Source organism: Beta vulgaris, chromosome 3 (genome assembly GCF_026745355.1).
Source record: "Beta vulgaris subsp. vulgaris cultivar EL10 chromosome 3, EL10.2, whole genome shotgun sequence".
Classification (NCBI taxonomy): domain Eukaryota; kingdom Viridiplantae; phylum Streptophyta; class Magnoliopsida; order Caryophyllales; family Amaranthaceae; genus Beta; species Beta vulgaris.
In genome coordinates this window covers 50,840,666-50,859,777 of record NC_079204.1, presented here as the reverse complement: position 1 = coordinate 50,859,777, position 19,112 = coordinate 50,840,666, and the positions used below count along the sequence as shown (strand labels likewise).

Sequence of the window (19,112 nt, the reverse complement as noted above, 5' to 3'; positions counted from 1 at the left end):
TTATTTACATGACTCATATTACCATGAATATACCATCAACAAATTAATAAAAGACTGATCATAGTGAGTCGCTTTCAACATTATTCAAGTACTTACTATTGGATAATATTATATGTAAAAGGATAATATATATAGTGTTTATAATACAGACCTATGACTATGAAAGTACCTTTCTACCCTTTACAATATAATATTATCCCTTTACATATAATATTATCCAATACTTACAAGTTAATTACAACAACCATATATTCACTTTTAAGAGGTCGTTTTGGTTCATTATTTTTGGGTTTTAAGAAACGGAATCAATTATCAATTTCCTTTCTTCTTGTTTGGTTCAACCTCATATCAATTCCTTACCATTACTTGATGGTAATGGATTTCCCATTTGTTACCTTCCCCTTCCCCTCAAGTAACAAAATCCATTACTTGAAGATTACAGATACCCTTCATGTCCATTAACTGGTTTGAACCAAACACTCAATAAAGACAACCATTTTTATTACCATTCTCCTCCTCTATTTATATCCATTTCCTTTCTATTTCATATATTGAACCAAACGACCCCTATATCTCCTATCATATACTACCTCTGTTTCAAATTAATTGTTACACTTACACTTTTCACGCATGCCAATGCAGAACTTTGAGGACATATATCTTTAGTTTTGTATTTGTAAAAATAATAAAAAGTACATATTAATAAAATACATACTAATACGAATCTAACAAGATCCCACATGACTATGTTTTTATTCACGTATAAATCACAAACGAAGATCAAAGTGCAATTTATGAATAGTGTAAAATGTCAAAGTGTAACAATTAATTTGAAACGGAGGTAGTATGTCAAAAAAATCCTATATTACGTATAATTATTGTCATGCTTAATTGTTTATTCCCCTATCCACAACCATCCATTTGTAGAAGAACTAGCTAGCTTACTATTGTAAGGTGGTTACATCATGTGATTCAAGTCATACAAGCATTATTGATTTACGTGTGTAATTTGACTTTTTTTTCTGGTGTTGACTTGTGTTTGTGTAGGTATCATGGAGTGAGTGAGATCATGCATGCATGCATAAAGAGGAGATCGAGAAGAAAGACGGAGAAAGGTTGAACGACTTCTGAATTTGCCTTTCATTTTAGTGAGCTGGATATGTGTGTTATGAGCAAATTCATTTTCATACCCATGAATTGGTGGTGATGATCTTGAAATTGGAAAAACAAAATGTCCTGGTTGTTAAGTTCAAAATGGGAGATGGTATCACTTATCAGTATGGACAAAAATTAGTACTTACTTATATTGGAATAGCAAAAACTAAGATGATATGTTTATGAAGGATTGTATATTTAAGAACCAAAATGGTTAGTCCATAAAATGAGATGTTATGTGTGAATATTGAGATGAGTTGTCCACAATAATAGATATATATAGCACGTCTACAAAACTGAAAAGTTGTATTTATAAATTTAGATGGTGATTAAAGTTATGTGTCATTTTACAGTACCTTACATTCTCCTATAATAGTCGTAAATGCTCATTTGTTAAGAGATAAGTCCTTTTACTTAAGGGCAGTTTAAGGAGATAATCAATAAAAGTCAAGTCAATAGATTCAAAGAAGTAGAAGTTAACGAGTCAAACTTCCTAGTGTTGACTTCCCTTGACTTTGATGAGATTTGTCAAAGAATAGAATCTTCTCGAATCAAGAAACAACTAGTGTTGACTTCCCTTGACTTTGATGAGACCAGTTTGTGCACACCCCTAGCTGGAATCAAAGAGCAAAGTGGTTTATTCTTCATTCAAGAGAGTGCTTTCACGAAAATGGCGCCAAAAGAGAAGTGGAGGCATTGTGATCACAAACATATGGGAAGAGTGTAACTGCCAATAGAGTGCAATTTATCAACAAAAGAAAAATCAACAATAAACATATCAACTTCATATCAAGTAGTACGTTACTATGTTAGCGTAGTTTCAAGATTATATTGAAGGTCAATCTGTTGTAGTCTCTTAGTTGTTATAAGGTACTTCTTTTACATAATGAGGAACTATGCCCGACTATTTATCTTTCATATTGTAAGCATCTGTAAACAGATCTTTGGTTGATGATTAATATTATGCCCTGCATATAGTAAGTATATTTCTACATTTATAACTCTTCTATTTTTGGTTGACTTTCATTTATAAATTACTCGTATGTTAACAAGAAATAGAAATCCTTATCTAGAAGGCAGAAGCTAAGGGCCAATATCCCCTAGGAGCATCTCCCATAATGCATTGTGTGGATCCATAGCAAATAATTAACGTGGTGTCATTTACTTATTCGTTTTTTTACATCAACAAACTCGCAACTTAAAATTGAGACTCATTGCTTAATAGGTATATGAAACTTGTTGTACGTTCGATATATACTAATCATTCTTTTTGATAAGGTGATATATATATGATACTTATTGTTCATAAAATCATTTATAACAAAACAATCTCAATTACAAGTATAAAAAACCGTTATTGGGTTGATATACTGGATAACATTATTGGATCATTTAATTTCTTTTACTTCAAGATAGATTTAGACCCCAACTGCTACATTTGCTCTCATTTGGTTGAAGATCAAGAACATATCTTCAAGCATAGCTCTACAGTTGCTGCTTTATGGAACCAAATTTCGATCTTGGTTCAGTCAATCACAAATAATCCACAATCTCAAATTGTAAGCATATCCTGCTCTTTAAGACCGAGGATGGTATCTCAAGTGTTCGTTTGGTTAAGTTTGTTACATGCCTTTATTTGGAGTTTGTGGATCTATCGAAATAGTGCTATTTTTAGCCCTACAAACAGCAACATTAACAACTTGTCCATCTCCCAGCTCTACACTCATTTCACTCAATTTCAGGTTAATTAAGTGGAATACTTAACAACGCCTCTTAGGCCTTTGGCCCAGATTTTCATGTATACTTGATTGAAGGATCAAGGAGTTCCATAGTGACTAAGTTTCCATATATATTTAATGTGGAAGAAGATCCTTTAACGTTTAATGAGGCTATGAGGTCTCAAGATGCCGCCTTTTGGAAAGAGGCAATTGATGATGAGATAGATTCCATCATGGGAAATAACACTTGGGTTCTAGCTGATTTACCTCCTAGGTGTAAACCAATTGGGTGTAAATGGATTTTCAAAAAGAAAATGAAAGTAGATGGGACTATTGATAAGTTCAAAGCCCGTCTTGTAGCTCAAGGTTTTTCACAAAAACCGGGCATTGATTATTTTGATACATATGCACCAGTTGCTAGAATCTCCATTATAAGGTTATTAATAGCTCTTACGGCTATTCATAAACTTGTGATCCATCAAATGGATGTTAAGACGGCTTTCTTAAATGGAGAACTAGAAGAAGAGGTTTACATGCGACAACCGGAAGGGTTTGTTGTGAAAGGTCAAGAGCACAAAGTGTGCAAGTTAATTAGATCTTTGTATGGGCTAAAACAAGCACCAAAGCAATGGCATCAAAAGTTTGATGAAGTTGTGTTGTCTAATGGATTCAAATTGAATAATTCAGACAAGTGTGTGTATAGCAAATTTGATGACAACGGTAATGGTGTCATGATTTGCTTATATGTAGATGACATGTTGATTTTTGGAATGGATTTGTCACAAGTTGAATGGACAAAATCCTTTCTATCTTCTCAATTCTCCATGAAAGATTTGGGAGAGGCTAATGTCATCTTAGGTATAAGAATTAAGAGAGACAATGGAAAATTGATCTTGTCACAATCTCATTACATTGAGAAAATGCTCAAGAGATTTAATGTTAGTCATTGCTCTCTTGTTTCAACTCCTATGGACCCAAGTGAAAAATTGTTACCAAATGATGGTAATGCCGTGTCTCAACTTGAGTATGCAAGGGTTATAGGATGTTTGATGTATGCTATGACGAGTACTAGGCCGGATATCGCTTTTGCGGTAGGGAAATTAAGTAGATATACTAGTAATCCTAGTATGGAACATTGGCAAGCTATTCGTCGAGTGTTAAAGTATTTGAGGAAAACCATGGATTATGGTTTGTCCTACAGTGGATATCCTTCAGTTTTAGAAGGGTATTCGGATGCGAGTTGGATCTCCAATAGAGAAGATCATTCCTCCACAAGTGGATGGGTATTCCTCCTTGAGGGAGGTGCAATATCTTGGGCATCCAAGAAACAAACTTGTCTTGCAGATTCTTCAATGACTTCTGAATTTATCGCCCTGTCATCGGCAAGCAAAGAAGCCGAGTGGTTAAGGAATCTCATGTTTGAGATACCTTTGTTGCAAAAGCCAATATCACCTATTGCTATACATTGTGATAGTGATGCAGCGTTGGCAAGAGCTTATAGTCAAGTGTATAATGGCAAGTCAAGACACATTGGTGTGAGACATAGCTATGTCCAAGGACTTATCAAAGATAGTGCCATTACTGTTGATTATGTTAGAACAACGTATAATCTAGCAGATTGTTTCACAAAGGCGCTAGCTAGAGATACGGTAAAGAGGATGGCAATCGGTTTAGGATTGGTGCCTTTTGGAAATCACAAGTGAGGAAATCTTAACTTAACGCCCAATAAGACGTTGGGTCTTAAGTTCAATAAGATTAATTTCCTTATTTGATGATTGAAAGAACTTATATAATCATCCCAGGTAAAGTTCTTTAAATCTGTGATGTTTAAGAGGTTGTTTAATCTTAATAGGTCTCTTGACATTGTGCTTTATCACAGAAGCATGTTTTCTAAGAGATCTACCTATGTAAGTGCGAAGTTTGGCCGCTTCAAGGAGCTAGTGAGGCATAGCTTTGATGCACTTATGAATTGATATGGACACATGGCGAGTTAGTGTCAAGTATATATTGAAAATGAGTAGTTAATCTTGTGTGTATAATATCTTCAAGTTTTCATTATGGTTTGCTAATGGTTCAATCGTTTATCGACACCATTTGGATACGAATGCTTGGAATGTGTATTATACTAAGTGGAAGTTCAAGTCTTTGTACACTTTCATTTATGCATAAGATTGTTTTGTGATGATGATGTTTATGCAATTATTTTGTATACTCTAAATGGGGGAGGATTGTTGGAGATTTAGAGTATAATGTTAACTTACTTCATGATGTATATATTTGAGTGGCTTGGGCATGGTGTTGTTACTCAAATAATACATGGATTAAACAATGCAACAATGGTTGTATGGTTGTCACTCCTCGCAGCTCTCGCACAAGTACAGTAGAGGAAGCAAAGTAAGTCGCGACCCGCGACCTAATCGCCAAGCAAGAAACGCGCAAAGAAGGAGGCTGGCAGTGTGCTTCGTCGTGATTCGCGAGGGTGGTCGCACCTCGCGACTGGGCTTCGTCGCGACTCGCGACACTGATCTCGAGTCGCGAAGCACCTTCTGTTTTTCTTGCGTTTTTGCGTGGCTTTGCGAATTGACGGTTTGTCAATACATTGTTTCGGTTTCTAAAAAACAACGGGGCACTAGTATATATATGAGACATGTCATATGATGAAGAATGATGAGAAAACTACTTCTTCTCTCTTGCATACAAACTCAAAAGATAAATCTAAGAGAATCATCATCTTCACAAATTCATTCTCAATTGATAGTGTTCATAGTAAGCGTGACCACTATTGTTTTCTTCTTTGTATCTCGAAGGTGAATTCCGTGATACCCGTGCTTTACGAATAGGGTCGGAATATTACTTTTGGGAAAGTGATCCACGCCTAGAAGATTGTTCATCTTGTGATCCTTGTTTCATTTCGTAATTTATTCTAACATTAGGCCTTAACTTTCTCCACTCTCCAGAACTAAATCATACCTTTCCACTTGGGTTCTCTTCTGCCAACATGGGTCAACAACAGCAGGGTGCACCAACACATATCCTAGCTTTTGATGGGGCTTGGAACTCCAAATATAAAACTATGGGTATCGGGTGGTGCTTGATGGATTCATATAGTCAACAAGCTCTGCCTTCTACAGGGAGTGAGAATTATGGAATGGCTACCTCAACTCTGCATGCTGAAGCTAAAGCATGTCTTCACACACTTTCATGGTCTAGGGATCAGCAGATTACGCACCTTACCCTTTTATTTGACTCTACTAACTTGATTTGTATTTTGTAGGCAACTATTAATCCAAGTATTGATACTATCTGGACTATCAACAAAATTAGAGAAGCTGCAAAACATCTTCAATGGTGTTTGATAATCGAGGTGTCACGTGTTCATATACAATTACATAATAGTTTCTCTTTATTGTTATTTAATTGTACATTCAGCCAGTGTAAAAAAAAAAGAAAAAAGAAAAAAAAGAAAAAAGAAAATGTATATTTAAAAATAAATCTACCACTTATGTACGTACTATTTATACAATATCCCAGCATGATATTTATGCCTAAGTTATTTGTGTAATACTATTATTTTTCAATGAGAAGTAAAATCTTTCATATAATTAAATACCATTTTCTTAACTTAAAATATTAGATTATCTCCCTAGATTATAATTGGTAAAACTAAATCATTATTAATAGATTAAATATGTGAAGATTTTAAATTAGTTTTGCAGATAAAGGATATCTATTACCCCTCATTGCAATCACATTCTATAACTAATATTAAATGGTTGTATCATCCCAAAAGTTATTGAAATAGTTTTGTTATTAACTGTAATTCTAAAACAATAATATTCCTCCTCACATCAAACACCTTTTAGCTAGTTGATCGAAGTATATTGTTCCGTAGTCTAATAATTCTAATAGTGTCACGAACATGAACGAATTACCGAATTCTTTCTACCAACTTTTGTACATATTAATCTCTTATATATAAGCCAAGAGAAGCTATGGTTAATGGTTTCCCTTAATAAAATGTCTTTTTTATCCTTAGCTAAATATATATACTTAATTGGATATTTAGATTTTGTACAATTATCTCCTTTCTTAATTTGAAAATGGGACAACAATTCTAATAATAAACTAAATAGCTAGCATTAACAAAATAACTTAACATAATAAGAAAAATGGTTACTTAATTAAAAAAATTACAAATTTAATATGATTACAAAACTTTACATCTAAATGTTTATCTCAATTTCTAAAAACTATATAGATTACAGTAGTAGTTTGTATAACAATAATTATAAATCACACTTCTATAATTATATTTTGATGAAATTTATTAAGAATAGACGCAAACAATCGATGCACACATCACGTGCATAGAAAAATTAGTATATTATAATTGATTCTCGTTTCAAATTTTTTTTCAAACTCATTGTATATTCTAATAACTAATATGGTCTAATCACATAGAAAAAAAAGTCAAATAAGTTACTTTTTTATTTAAGACTTGACATGTTTAATTGATGTCCCCTATATATGATCCCCAAAAACATCCTTTTATATAAAAAGTATTGTTTATTTTACATAATATTATATGGAAAGTAAAACTTCCTATAAAGTGAGATTATTTAGTTGGCAAAAATGTAAGAAGTTGTACTTTTTAGAAAGTTCTACTTCCCATAAAATGGAGTAAGTGTCTGTTCTCCCCAACTTATTTTCAGTTCACTTTAGTTTGGTTCAATTGCAATCAATTCAGTTCAGTTAAGTTGCAATCAGTTCAATTCAATTCAACTCAGTTCATTCAGCTCCAACTATTATCATTTATATTAGTTATAATTTAATTCATTTCGGTTCGGTTCATTTGCAATAAGTTCAGTTCGGTCCAATTGTTTTATGCCGAAGAGAACATGCCTTATTAAGTTACTTACATACGGGAACAAGGTAGACCTAATCAAATCTGCCCGAGCCGGTTTTTTTGCGGGTTTTGGGCATATTTTGGCCCACGATCGGGCCCGACCCGCTTTTTTTTGCTTTGGGTCGGGATTTGGGCAAGCCAAAAATGACTTTTTAGTCTATCTTTTTGTTCCGACCCATCTTTGGCCCGAAAATCCCACTCATTTTGGTCCGAAATAACGGACTTTGGGCATAAAATTTGGCATGGCCCAACCAATTGGCATTTTTTTTGGCGCGGCTCGTCCGAACTCGTCCCATGATCACCTCTAGAACACGGTAAGTAGAACTCCCAATTCCAATGAAAAAAAATATTAGTAACCAAAACAACTTGAGCCACGTCTTTGGAATTCGAATGTGAAGGGAAAACAATTTTCTTAGGAGTTACTCTATCTTTTTTTTATCCTTGTTGATAAGTCATATTTAAATATAGTTTTTAGGTTCATTTAGGTTGCATTTTAGAGCATTTAGTTTCATATTTAGGTTCATTATTGCATTATATTCTTAAGTTATGATTTTCTACTCCTATTCGGTATGTTTTCTTGTTTTTGATGAATTTCAGGCATTAATAACGTATTTGGAGTATGATTAGCTAAGTTAAAAGGATTAGGAGCACTTGGAAAGAAGCTACAATGTATAAGGATCGTATGGATATGTCATAGTACGAGTTTGAGCAAAAACGAAGCGAAAAATCATTAGAAGAAATGTGAAAAAGAGTCACGTCTACTCTTCTGATCATAACTTTTGATGTGATCCTTAGAATCGAATAATTCCACCAGATTTGGAAACTAGACTTGAAGATCTTTCCAACGATAGGTGGCACGCCCCGAGGAGACTTCTAGTCAAGGAGTTATGCCTTTTGGAAGATTGCACTGTTTCTGCTGGAATCTCCACGCGTACGCGCGGATCACTAATCCGCCTATTAATGATTTATTTAAGACTTTCCTTATCTTGTAAATTACTTTCTAAGTCATATTAGGTTATTGAATATTTATTTAGATAGGTTTTCATTTTTTCTCTCTCCTCCCCCCTCTCACGTTATTTTATTTTTTTAGGTTTTAGGTTTTAGTTTTCTCTCCTCTCTTTCTCTCTAGTTTTTAGTGTAAACCCTAGTTTTTATTGTTCTTCATTAATTCATGAATTCTATTAGTTTCCTTCCTTGATTTCTTTTATTATGTTTTTCTTTGTAGATTTAGATTTTTTTATTATTTCATGATAGAATAATTTCTTTTATCTATGGTTAAGTTGAACCCTCGTATGATTTAATTCATGATTGTTTCTTTAAATTCTCATATTAATTGTTAATTGTTCTTGCTTAATTGATTGTGCATATTCCAATACTAGATTAGGGATAACTAGTATTGTTATGATTCCATTGTCTTGATCATGACGGGAGTTGGATTTTGACGGATTTGAGTATTTCAATTAAGGACATGAAGTTCTCCACGGGAGTAGGTAGAATGGATTGTTAGGAAGTTAAAGTGCCGTGTTTAATGTCTTTAATTTGCATGATTCCACGGGAGTAGGCTTGAATGCATATTAGAGAAGCCATAGATACTCGGGAGAGGTTCATGGTACTTTATAGGGTGTAATTTTCCTTGTGAACATTTAATTTATTAATTTGGGATAGAAATTATTTTGTATTATTTCGTGCTAGTGGGGATACTTAACTGTAGAGTCTTTTATTTTTATATTGATTAGTATAGTTTAATTCCACCATTATTCTTGATATTAATCTCCCTCAATCTTACCATTATTTAAGGGCTAATCATAGAACAACTTTCTCCCTGTGGATTCGACTCTGACTTACCCTACTACATAGTTAGGAGGATTAGTTAGGTTATTTATGTAGAGTCTTTTATTTTTATATTGATTAGTATAGTTTAATTCCACCATTATTCTTGATATTAATCTCCCTCAATCTTACCATTATTTAAGGGCTAATCATAGAACAACTTTCTCCCTGTGGATTCGACTCTGACTTACCCTACTACATAGTTAGGAGGATTAGTTAGGTTATTTATTTTTGTTAGGTGCGCGACACGCCTATCACTTGTCACTTTCCTGCGCGCGTCTCAGTGCACATCTTTGAATTTAAATATCTTTTATTATATATTAGTAAAAATTATAATAATTAAATATTAATAAAATACTAATTGAGACGAATCAATCAAGATCCCACATGACTATATTTTTTCCTTATAAATTAAAAAAAATGAAAAGATTCTCTCTAGGTATGAATAGTATCAATATTTCAAGTGAGAAGGATAAAAAACGAACAGATGGATCGGAGTAAGGGTATGTTCTCTTCGACATAAAACAACTTAACTGATTGCAACTGAACTGAACTAAATTATAACTAATAGTAATGATAATAATATAATAAAATATAATATAATATAATATAATATTATTTAATTAATAATAAATTCATAATAATGGTTTGTTATTATTAATAATAAGTTATTAAATAAAATAATAATAAGTTATTTTAATAAATTACTAAATAATAGTAAATTATTGTGAGATAGATGGAGTAGAATACCATCTCAAAAGTTATAAGTATTTAATTTAGCTTTAGCATTGCAAGTTTGTAGTTTGTATTTTTTAAAAAAATTTAAAAATGATAAAAATAATGTACACATCCTATTAAATTTGTAACATTCTTTTTAAGCGTTGGGTGATAAAGTACATTCTATATTTCGATATTCTAATTTTGTTCGTCAAGTTATAGTTTATCTCAGTGGCGGAGCCAGGATTTCAAAATCGAGGGGTCACAAAAAAGATAAAAGATATTCACTATTAAAAATTTTACCACACAAAGAAACATTGTTGAAGACAGGATTGTTTTCCCGTTACCTTTGATTTTTTTTAATCTAGGTGTATCACTCATAGTTTCCTATATTCATTATTTAATATAAATTACCACATTTCATACCAAAAATATGCATTGAGTCACAGAACAATGCACTCATAAAAATGCAAAATATGCATGAATCACAGAACAATCAGACATTGAACAGCTCCACAAGCATCTCTAATTGAATTGAACAACTTATTCACATCAAAGAACAGTATATACCAAAACTTTTATACATAAACAAATAAGCTCAACAAAAAACACAAGCACATTTCATACCAAATTTTCATAGGAGGCTTCAGAAGGCGAATCAAGGTCGATGGCAAAAAGTATTTCCATGATCACCTATTCACCTTCCTATCTTCCAGGATCATTCCCAAAAAAGACCAAAACAGAAGAACAAACACCATTGAAAGACCCACATCTTTTATACGCATGATTGGTAGCTATGGCTTCACCATCACAAACACAAAAAATCCTAACCAGATGAAAACAAGTAAAAAGTAAAATCAAATTCCACGAAAAATTCTCAAACTGATGAGCTAACAGCCTAACACAGTACAAGTACAAACAAAAACATCAATTCAATACAAAATTACACTCAATAATCTGCCATAATTTAAGTTCTCCAAATTCAAACAATAAAGTTGCACACAAAATTTCACCATATGAGATTCTCTTCTAAAACACTAAAATTTCAGTTCTTATCCGTCAAACTCTCAACGACTAATAAAATAGAGCAAAAAAAAATCGTCAACCAAACGCAGGAAAAAAAGAAAAAAAAACAGAGAGAAAAAGAGCGAAATTGAGAAATTCGACATACATCTAAAGAGTTAGAGATGATTTGTCGAAGAAAAATCTCTTTGTTAGAGTAGAAAGTGTTGATGATGAGACTCAGAAGTTTATCAATTTCTGCCTGAAATGCAAAAGTCTCAGCTTCACGGCTTCACCCATTGTTAGTCCGCCATTGATGCACCTTCAGAAAAAACCCTAGAAATTTCGCCAATGAGAGAGGAGAGAGAATGTGGATTGATTGCTTTGGTGTACTGAGGTGTATTGGGAAAGGAAGGAGCGCTGAACTCCTCTTTTCTAGCGCTGACTGTTGTACTTCTTGCTACTGGTTTTAATTTTTTTTTTCCCCCGAAAAATCTTTCAATTTTTTTTTTAAATTCGCGGGGTCACGTGACCCCACGTGACCCAAACTAGCTCCGCCACTGGTTTATCTGTTTATTACGGACTACTCCATCTATATCACAATAATTTATTATTATTTTGCCTAGTAATTTAACTATCAAAACGTGTATTTTTTTTTTCATTTCAACAATGACAAGTATTATTGTTGTTATTATTAATAGTATTAATGTTGTCATCTATTAAAACGTGTGTACTTTGAACAATGACAAATATTATTGAAATTGTACTTCTTAGGCTTGACGTATCATTTCAATATAATTACCCGAATCATATAGGAAAAAAAAGTATAAGCAAAATAATAATTAGCAATATTAAAAATAATAATAATAATTATTATTTTTAATAATTATAATACTAAAAGCAATAGTTATAGGAGTAACAATAACAATAATATAATAATAATTATTATAATTATGATATTAATATTTATAATAGTAATAGTAGTAACAATAATAATGATAATAATAATAATTATCATTGTTTTATTATCAAAGAATTCAGTGACTAAACTGAACTGAAAATAAGTTGGGGAGAACAAACCCTAACTCCCTAAGTACTATGCATTCAACTAGAGCTGATTACTTTGACCCGACCCATTTTTGGGCAGAATTTTTCGGCGCATTTTTTTTTGCTTTGGGCAAGCCTAACTACTTTTTTTTTGGCCAGACCCGTTTTTGGCCCGCAGAAGCTTGCTAATTTAGGCCCGAAATAGCGGGTTTTTGGCACGAAAATTCGGCCCGGCCCGACCAATGGGAATTTTTTTTACCGCGGCCCAGCCCGGCACATGATCACCTTTACATTCCACCAAAGGCGACCTAAATATTACATACCTATGCTAAAAGAAGACAATAAAAAAGCGAGTACTTTTATGAAATGAACTAAAAAGAAAAATACATTTTATTTTCTTCAACTTATTTTTGCTTAATTTTACTTATTTTTGCCAAATTTAATTTTATTGAAGTTGTTTTTGTTGAGCCTATTTTTATTAACCTTATACTTGCTGAAACTTATAGTAGATTTTAAAATAATTTCATTAAAATAAAATTTTGGAAGAATAAGTTTAATTCAGCAAAAATAAGTTAAGTTCCGCAAAAATTGGTTGAGTTCAACGATAATAAGTTTAGTTCAACGAAAATATACTTTAAGATTTAGCAAATTATGTTTAGTAAACATAAGTTTAGCAAAAATTAAGTTCCGCAAAAATAAGTTGGAAAGAAGAAAACATTAATCATTGAGTTGTCATTTGCATATGAACGTATCTATTCATTTAGGGCCTGTTCTCCCCAGCTTATTTTCAGTTCAGTTCAGTTCAATTCAGTTCAGTTCAGTTCAATTCAGTTCAGTTCAATTCAATTCAGTTCAGTTCAGATCAGTTCAATTCAGTTCAGACCAGTTCAGTTCAGTTCAGCTCTTGACAATACTTTTACTCTCACATATCACTATTCATTTCAGTTCAGTTCAGTTCAATTCAGTTCAGTTCAGTTCAGATCAGTTCAGTTCAATTCAGATCATTTCAGTTCAATTCAGTTCAGTTCAATTTAGTTCAGTTCAGTTCAATTCAGTTCAGTTCAGGTGTTTTATGCCGAAGAGAACAGGCCCTTAGATCAAATAAAGCAAACTAGAATTTTTTGCACGCGATGCGTGCTTGAATTTTTTTTTCAAACAAAAACTCAATTTTTTTCGGCATAAGAGTCAAAATTTGAACATTAGACATACGAAGTATAATTGTTTTTAGTTGCAAAATTTGATTGGTTTAGTTTATATCACTTAAGTCTCTAACCATTCTTTTTGTTTTTTTTTTTTTTTTTTTACTTTTCAAAGTTAAATTCTATGAATAAAATAGAAATTTTTCTGAATTTATTTATGATTTCAATATTATAATTTTTTAGTTGATTTTTGAATTAAGTACAGTACTTCATAAATTGTAAAGAAAGTAGACACTTTGATTTCAAGTCAATTTTTTCATAGGTTGTAGTTTGTAAGTGAATTTTTAAGTTTTTGTAAAGTTTCCTCATTTTAGTGATTTGCATAACGTAAATTACGCAATTTTATGATTTTAGTTGACTTGTGAGTGATTATTATAATTATATTTTTGATATTTTTATTTGAAGCCCCCTTTAATTTGTAAGTGAATTTGTAATTTAGAATGGGAAGGGGGTAAGATAGTCTCTTCATTCGGGTACACCATAGTTTCCCCCTTCCCTTATATAATAGAGATATGTTGTACTTTAATTCTTGAATGATATTATATAAACCTTTTTACCTTGATAATTTATCACTATTATATAATAGAAAAAAATACGTCCAAATATATGTAAAAGTTTCATTATATATAGGAAACACTATAAAAAAAGTAAATAATTTTTTTCCTTGTCTAATTTCTAAATTCTGATTTCACTACAAATACACCTTTATATTTAATCATGACCCACCATTAATTGTGAATGGTTCTTCAGAATAGTGATTTGTAAGTAAATTTTTGTAAATGTTTTTGTATGTATTAACGTTCTAGGTTATTAGTTTTAGTTTGTATATTATTTGAGTGATTTGCGTGATTTTTATAACGTGATTTTCTCAATTGTATGGGTGATTTGTAAAGTTTCTTCTTTTAAGTGATTTGTGAGTGAGTGATGTAAATTTATTTTCGGTATTTTTATTTTGACATTCCTTTTGTAATTTAGAAAGGAAAGGGGGGCAGAATAGGCGTTTCAAAAGAGGACACCATTGCTCCCCCTTCCCTTATATAATAGAGATTAAATAACTTTACCTTCAAAATGTAATTTTAATAACCTTACAAATGGAAACAAAATTTGATAATATGACCCAAAAAAAAAGTGTAAAATTAGCAGTTGACGAAGTGAGAGAGAGACAGAGACAAACAACTGTAAAAAGCACACAGGAGAAGAATAAGGAGATCTGATTGAAATAAAATTCACAAGACTAAACCTTGCCATTTTAATTACTTCTATTACACCACCTCACCGTATCATATCAATCAATACTTGATATTATTAATCATATCATAAAATATAAGTATCCATGTATATTGTATATATAGTTTCCACTTTGTCCAAGAACCACCCAATTCACATTAATACTCTACCAACATCGAGAATCTCACCCCCCCTTCCTCCATCCCTTATTTCCTTCCATTTTCTCTCTCCTCTTTCTTTCCTTTCAACTTCCCCCCTCTCTTCAGCAGAAGCCATAGCAGAATAAGAAGAGGAGAGAGAAAAAACAGGCGAGAAACTTCAAGAGTGTGTTTTCTTTTTCTTTACAAAGTAAAGATTGTGACTTGTGCCAAATTTAGAGAGAAAATTAATTTTGTAATGGTTTTTTCAGCAAAATCCAACAACAACAATGAAGGTTGGGGAATGGGTTTTTTGTTAATCTTGTTTCATCATCACCCAGATGGTGGTGCTGGTGATACTGATAATAATAATGCTCATCATTCTCCTTTCACCAAGAAAAAAGCTTCATTTTCTCTCTCTTCTCCTTCTTTTGCTGCAAAATCTACGAATTTACTGCTTTCTAAAACTCAATCTACTCTTTCAATTTGTGGGATTTTGGTTTTTACTACTCTTCTTCTTTTTACTCTTTCAACTTTTGAACCCACCTCTGTTCTTCACCACCATGCTCATCCATTATCTCGAAGATTTCTTACACAACAACAAGAACAAGAGAGTAAAAAACACAGTAAGATTAGCAAAAGTAATACAGTTTTTAGTTATTTTTCACTATCATCGACTACCAATGCGGGTAATTTTACCCGCATTGCGACGACTAGTCCAGCTTTACATAGAATGGGTGCACTTTATTTGAGGGGAAGTAAAGCTATGACTGATCTAGTAGTTGGTCATGTTGCTGAAGATACTACTGAGAAAGAATTGACAACTTTTTTACGTGTAATTCAGCACTCTGGCCTTCTTTCTCGTTCCGACATTGTTTTCATCTTCTCTTCCGCGGTGGCTGAGTCGAGATTTGGTCGTTTGTTGAAGTCAGAGTGCGACTCGTTTCTCCGACTCGTTCAACTCGGGGGCGAACTCGGGAAGTTCACCGAGTTGAATTCCGGGTTGACTCGGTACTCGAGGGAAGTTGGGGAGGGGGAGAAGGAGCCCATGTGGGGGAGGAAACGAGTGAACTCAACTGATGCCGAGTTGACTCGGTCGAGTTATGGGTCGGTGATGAGCTTCGACGCGTCCGAGCTTGACCCGGAAGACACGCTTTCGGGTTTCCTGGATCACGTGCCGATGAGTTTGAGGAGGTGGGCGAGTTACCCCATGTTACTCGGCCGAGTTCGCCGACAGTTTAAGCATATACTCCTGGTTGATGTTAAGAGCAAGCTTATTTTATCCGACCCGTTTAGCCGGGTCAGGAATCGGACGTCTGAGTCGGTGTTTCTTTGGTCCAACTCGGATGCCGAGTTGACTCGGCACCACGGGAAGAGGAACTCGGGCAAGGGACGCGAGGCCGCCTCCAGCCCGAAAGCGCAACTCAATCCAGGGATTATAGTTGGTGGAAGCCGCGGAGTGCGACGATTCGCCTCCGCGGCGTTGACGGAAATCGTTAGGGTTGTTATTGAGCACAAGGGAAGAGGCCGTAGCTTGATCACTGAGTCAGGACTCGTGAACCAACTCGTTCATAGTGGGCACCTCCTTAAGAATATTATATTGATCACACCGACCGAGTCGATGCCCGAGTTGAGTTCACTCACTGGGTTGAAATCGGTCGACTCGGGGTCGAATTTCCTAAAATTGTCCGATTATTTCAGTGTGGTACAACGTGGTCATAGTAGTAGTGGTGGTGGTAGTTTTGATATTGATAATGTGGTTATAAAAGAGATTTGTGCATCTCATAAATTATATTCTTCTGTTTATAGTGATTGTTTGAGCAGTTAATAATAGTTAGTTTTAGTTGATAGTGCAAGAAACTGGAAGAAAAAAAAAACACATAGGAGAATAAAAAACAGAATATTTTCTGTTGATCATATGTGCAAATTCTGTTCATAAAATATGGAACAATTTTGGAAAGTGAAATTATTACAATTTATTTACTTTGCGGTGGAATTACTTTTTACTACAATAGTAAAACTTATGCTTGTCAACTTTCTGCCATTTAGTATTGTTTGGGTGTGTTTTGGTAAAGGTTTTATTTATTACAATGGACAAGGGAATAACGAATTTGGCCAAAATTGGTGAATATAAAAATACACCTAATGGTCCATATTGCTTCTCTCGAAGTGTAATTGGAACTTTGCCTAGTTTAATTTAATCCGATATGCAAACAGATCGGTGACATTCTTTATAATTTTGGGGAAATTGCAGTACTTTGGGTATTATTTTTTTTTCCAAAATTAGGAGATGTTTTGAGAAGTTAGATTCACATAAGTTTGCAAAATTGCCATTGATAATTAGAGATTATTTGTGCATATAAAATGGTGAAGTAGTAGACTATAATTTTTGGATCAAGTGTATGCAAGGTAAAATAATATTTCTGTTTTTTTTTATTTGCAACGTTTTTTTTCATGCACTTATTTTGACTGAAGAATTATGAATAATATACAATTTAGATTTTATCATGTAAGATGTTGTTGGTTTTATTTCAATATTTTTATCTGGAAGATTTCAAGTTTTTTTTTTTCTAATTTTGATAAATATATAATTAAAATTATTAGTGGCCGAAGTTGTATATCGACATACCGCTAGTGTGAAAGTCAAAACATTGTGAGTGGAGGAGATAGGAGTAGTGCATTAGAAGGCTATATTACATCTCAATTCTCATATTTAATTATGATTAGTCTATGTTATTGTTACTAATCATAAGAATATAAGATGATTACCTCAGACAAATTCTGTTGCTTCTTGTTTTTTTTTTTTTTTTTTGACATCGAAGTAACGTACAAGTAAAACCAAAAGAAACTTAATTAAAATGAAGCCTAGCTCGACGGCCTTGCGTCGCTAGCACATGTGCTTGTTGGACTTGAGAACGAGAAACCTTCATTAGACAGCACCACTGAAAGCCCTCCGCCAAAATGCGAATGTCCGTCAGTGTATGAGTTACCGAGATTTGCGGTTGCCTCTGAGACTCCAGGCTGCGAACCAGTAACTCTGAATCCGTGAGCAGGAGGATGTTGGAGAAGAGTGATGTTCGAGCCCACCTCATGGCGTGAAGACATGCCATTGCTTCGGCCTGTAAAGCAGAAGATGTATATATAAACATCCCATGCTGATGTAGGCGCTGATGCTGTTGGTGAACCACATACCCAACCCCACCTGACCCGTCTCCTGCCTTCCAAGAGCCGTCGAACTGAATAATAACATCCGGTGTACCTGTAGACATTCGACCTAGGTGTGCTATGATGAAGCCTGGTGGTCGAACATAATTAGGGGCCGGAGGCGGAGGGGGGTAAAAACAATCGCATCGATAAACCGTGAGTGTTGACCAGCACCTTCCCGAACTTGGCCGTCTAATGATTGCAAAGATGCCCTAACCTGTCGAAAGACTTGGCCATTTCGCGTAGTCCAAATAGCCCACAATGTGTTAATAAACTCCGGCAACCGATTACCCCCATAACCATCTTCTTTACGAAATTTTCCAATCCATAATTCTAGCCACGAGGCTAGGGTCAAATCCGGGAAATCTAAAGGCGAAATGTTCAAAGTACTTCGTCCCCAAGCCTCTAGAGCTAAAGGGCAGTGTCTGAAAATATGTTGGTCGTTTTCCTCATCGTGAAGACACGTTTGGCATTGGTTCAAAATAGGAATTCCACGATACTGTAGATTTGAAGCCGTGGCCAAGCAATTATGCCACAATTTCCAAATAAACAATTTCCACTTTGGCATGATGTTCAGACCCCAAAGTTGACGAAAAAACGTCGAACCAACTGGACCTGTCATGCTCTGAATTTCTTGTGAATGTTGCTGAAAAACATAATTATAACCTGATTTTGTAGAATAGGAACCAGATTGCGTATGAGGCCAATACGGTTGATCGGGAGCCTCATTAAACAGTGGAAGCTCAATACTTTTGATGTGTCTAGCATCTCGAGGAACAAATAACTCATTGATCTGTTGCTTCTTGTTATTACAGCCTTACAGGGTAGATCTTATTTTTATTTCTAGGTATAGAGATAGTACGTTCATCATGTTAAAATTGTTTGAAAGTAAAAGAACATGACACATTGACACTAGCTCATTTCCAATGACAAGAAAGCCAACTTATAAAAGGATTATAAAGACTACAGT

The 19,112-nt window shown here is 33.8% G+C and overlaps 1 protein-coding gene across 1 annotated transcript; it reads left to right on the top strand.

Annotated features, from left to right (window-relative positions):
- Positions 1-14,919: 14,919 nt before the first annotated feature.
- LOC104889360 (hypothetical protein) lies at positions 14,920-16,934 on the top strand. The gene has a single exon (XM_010674555.4). It carries the CDS (start codon positions 15,198-15,200, stop codon positions 16,764-16,766), a length of 1,569 nt encoding a protein of 522 aa, XP_010672857.1. The 5' UTR covers positions 14,920-15,197; the 3' UTR covers positions 16,767-16,934.
- The last annotated feature ends 2,178 nt before the right edge of the window (positions 16,935-19,112 follow it).

Bases quoted from the DNA above. Each gene is read 5' to 3' on its own strand.
- LOC104889360 (XM_010674555.4), top strand. From the start codon at position 15,198: ATGGTTTTTTCAGCAAAATCCAACAACAACAATGAAGGTTGGGGAATG.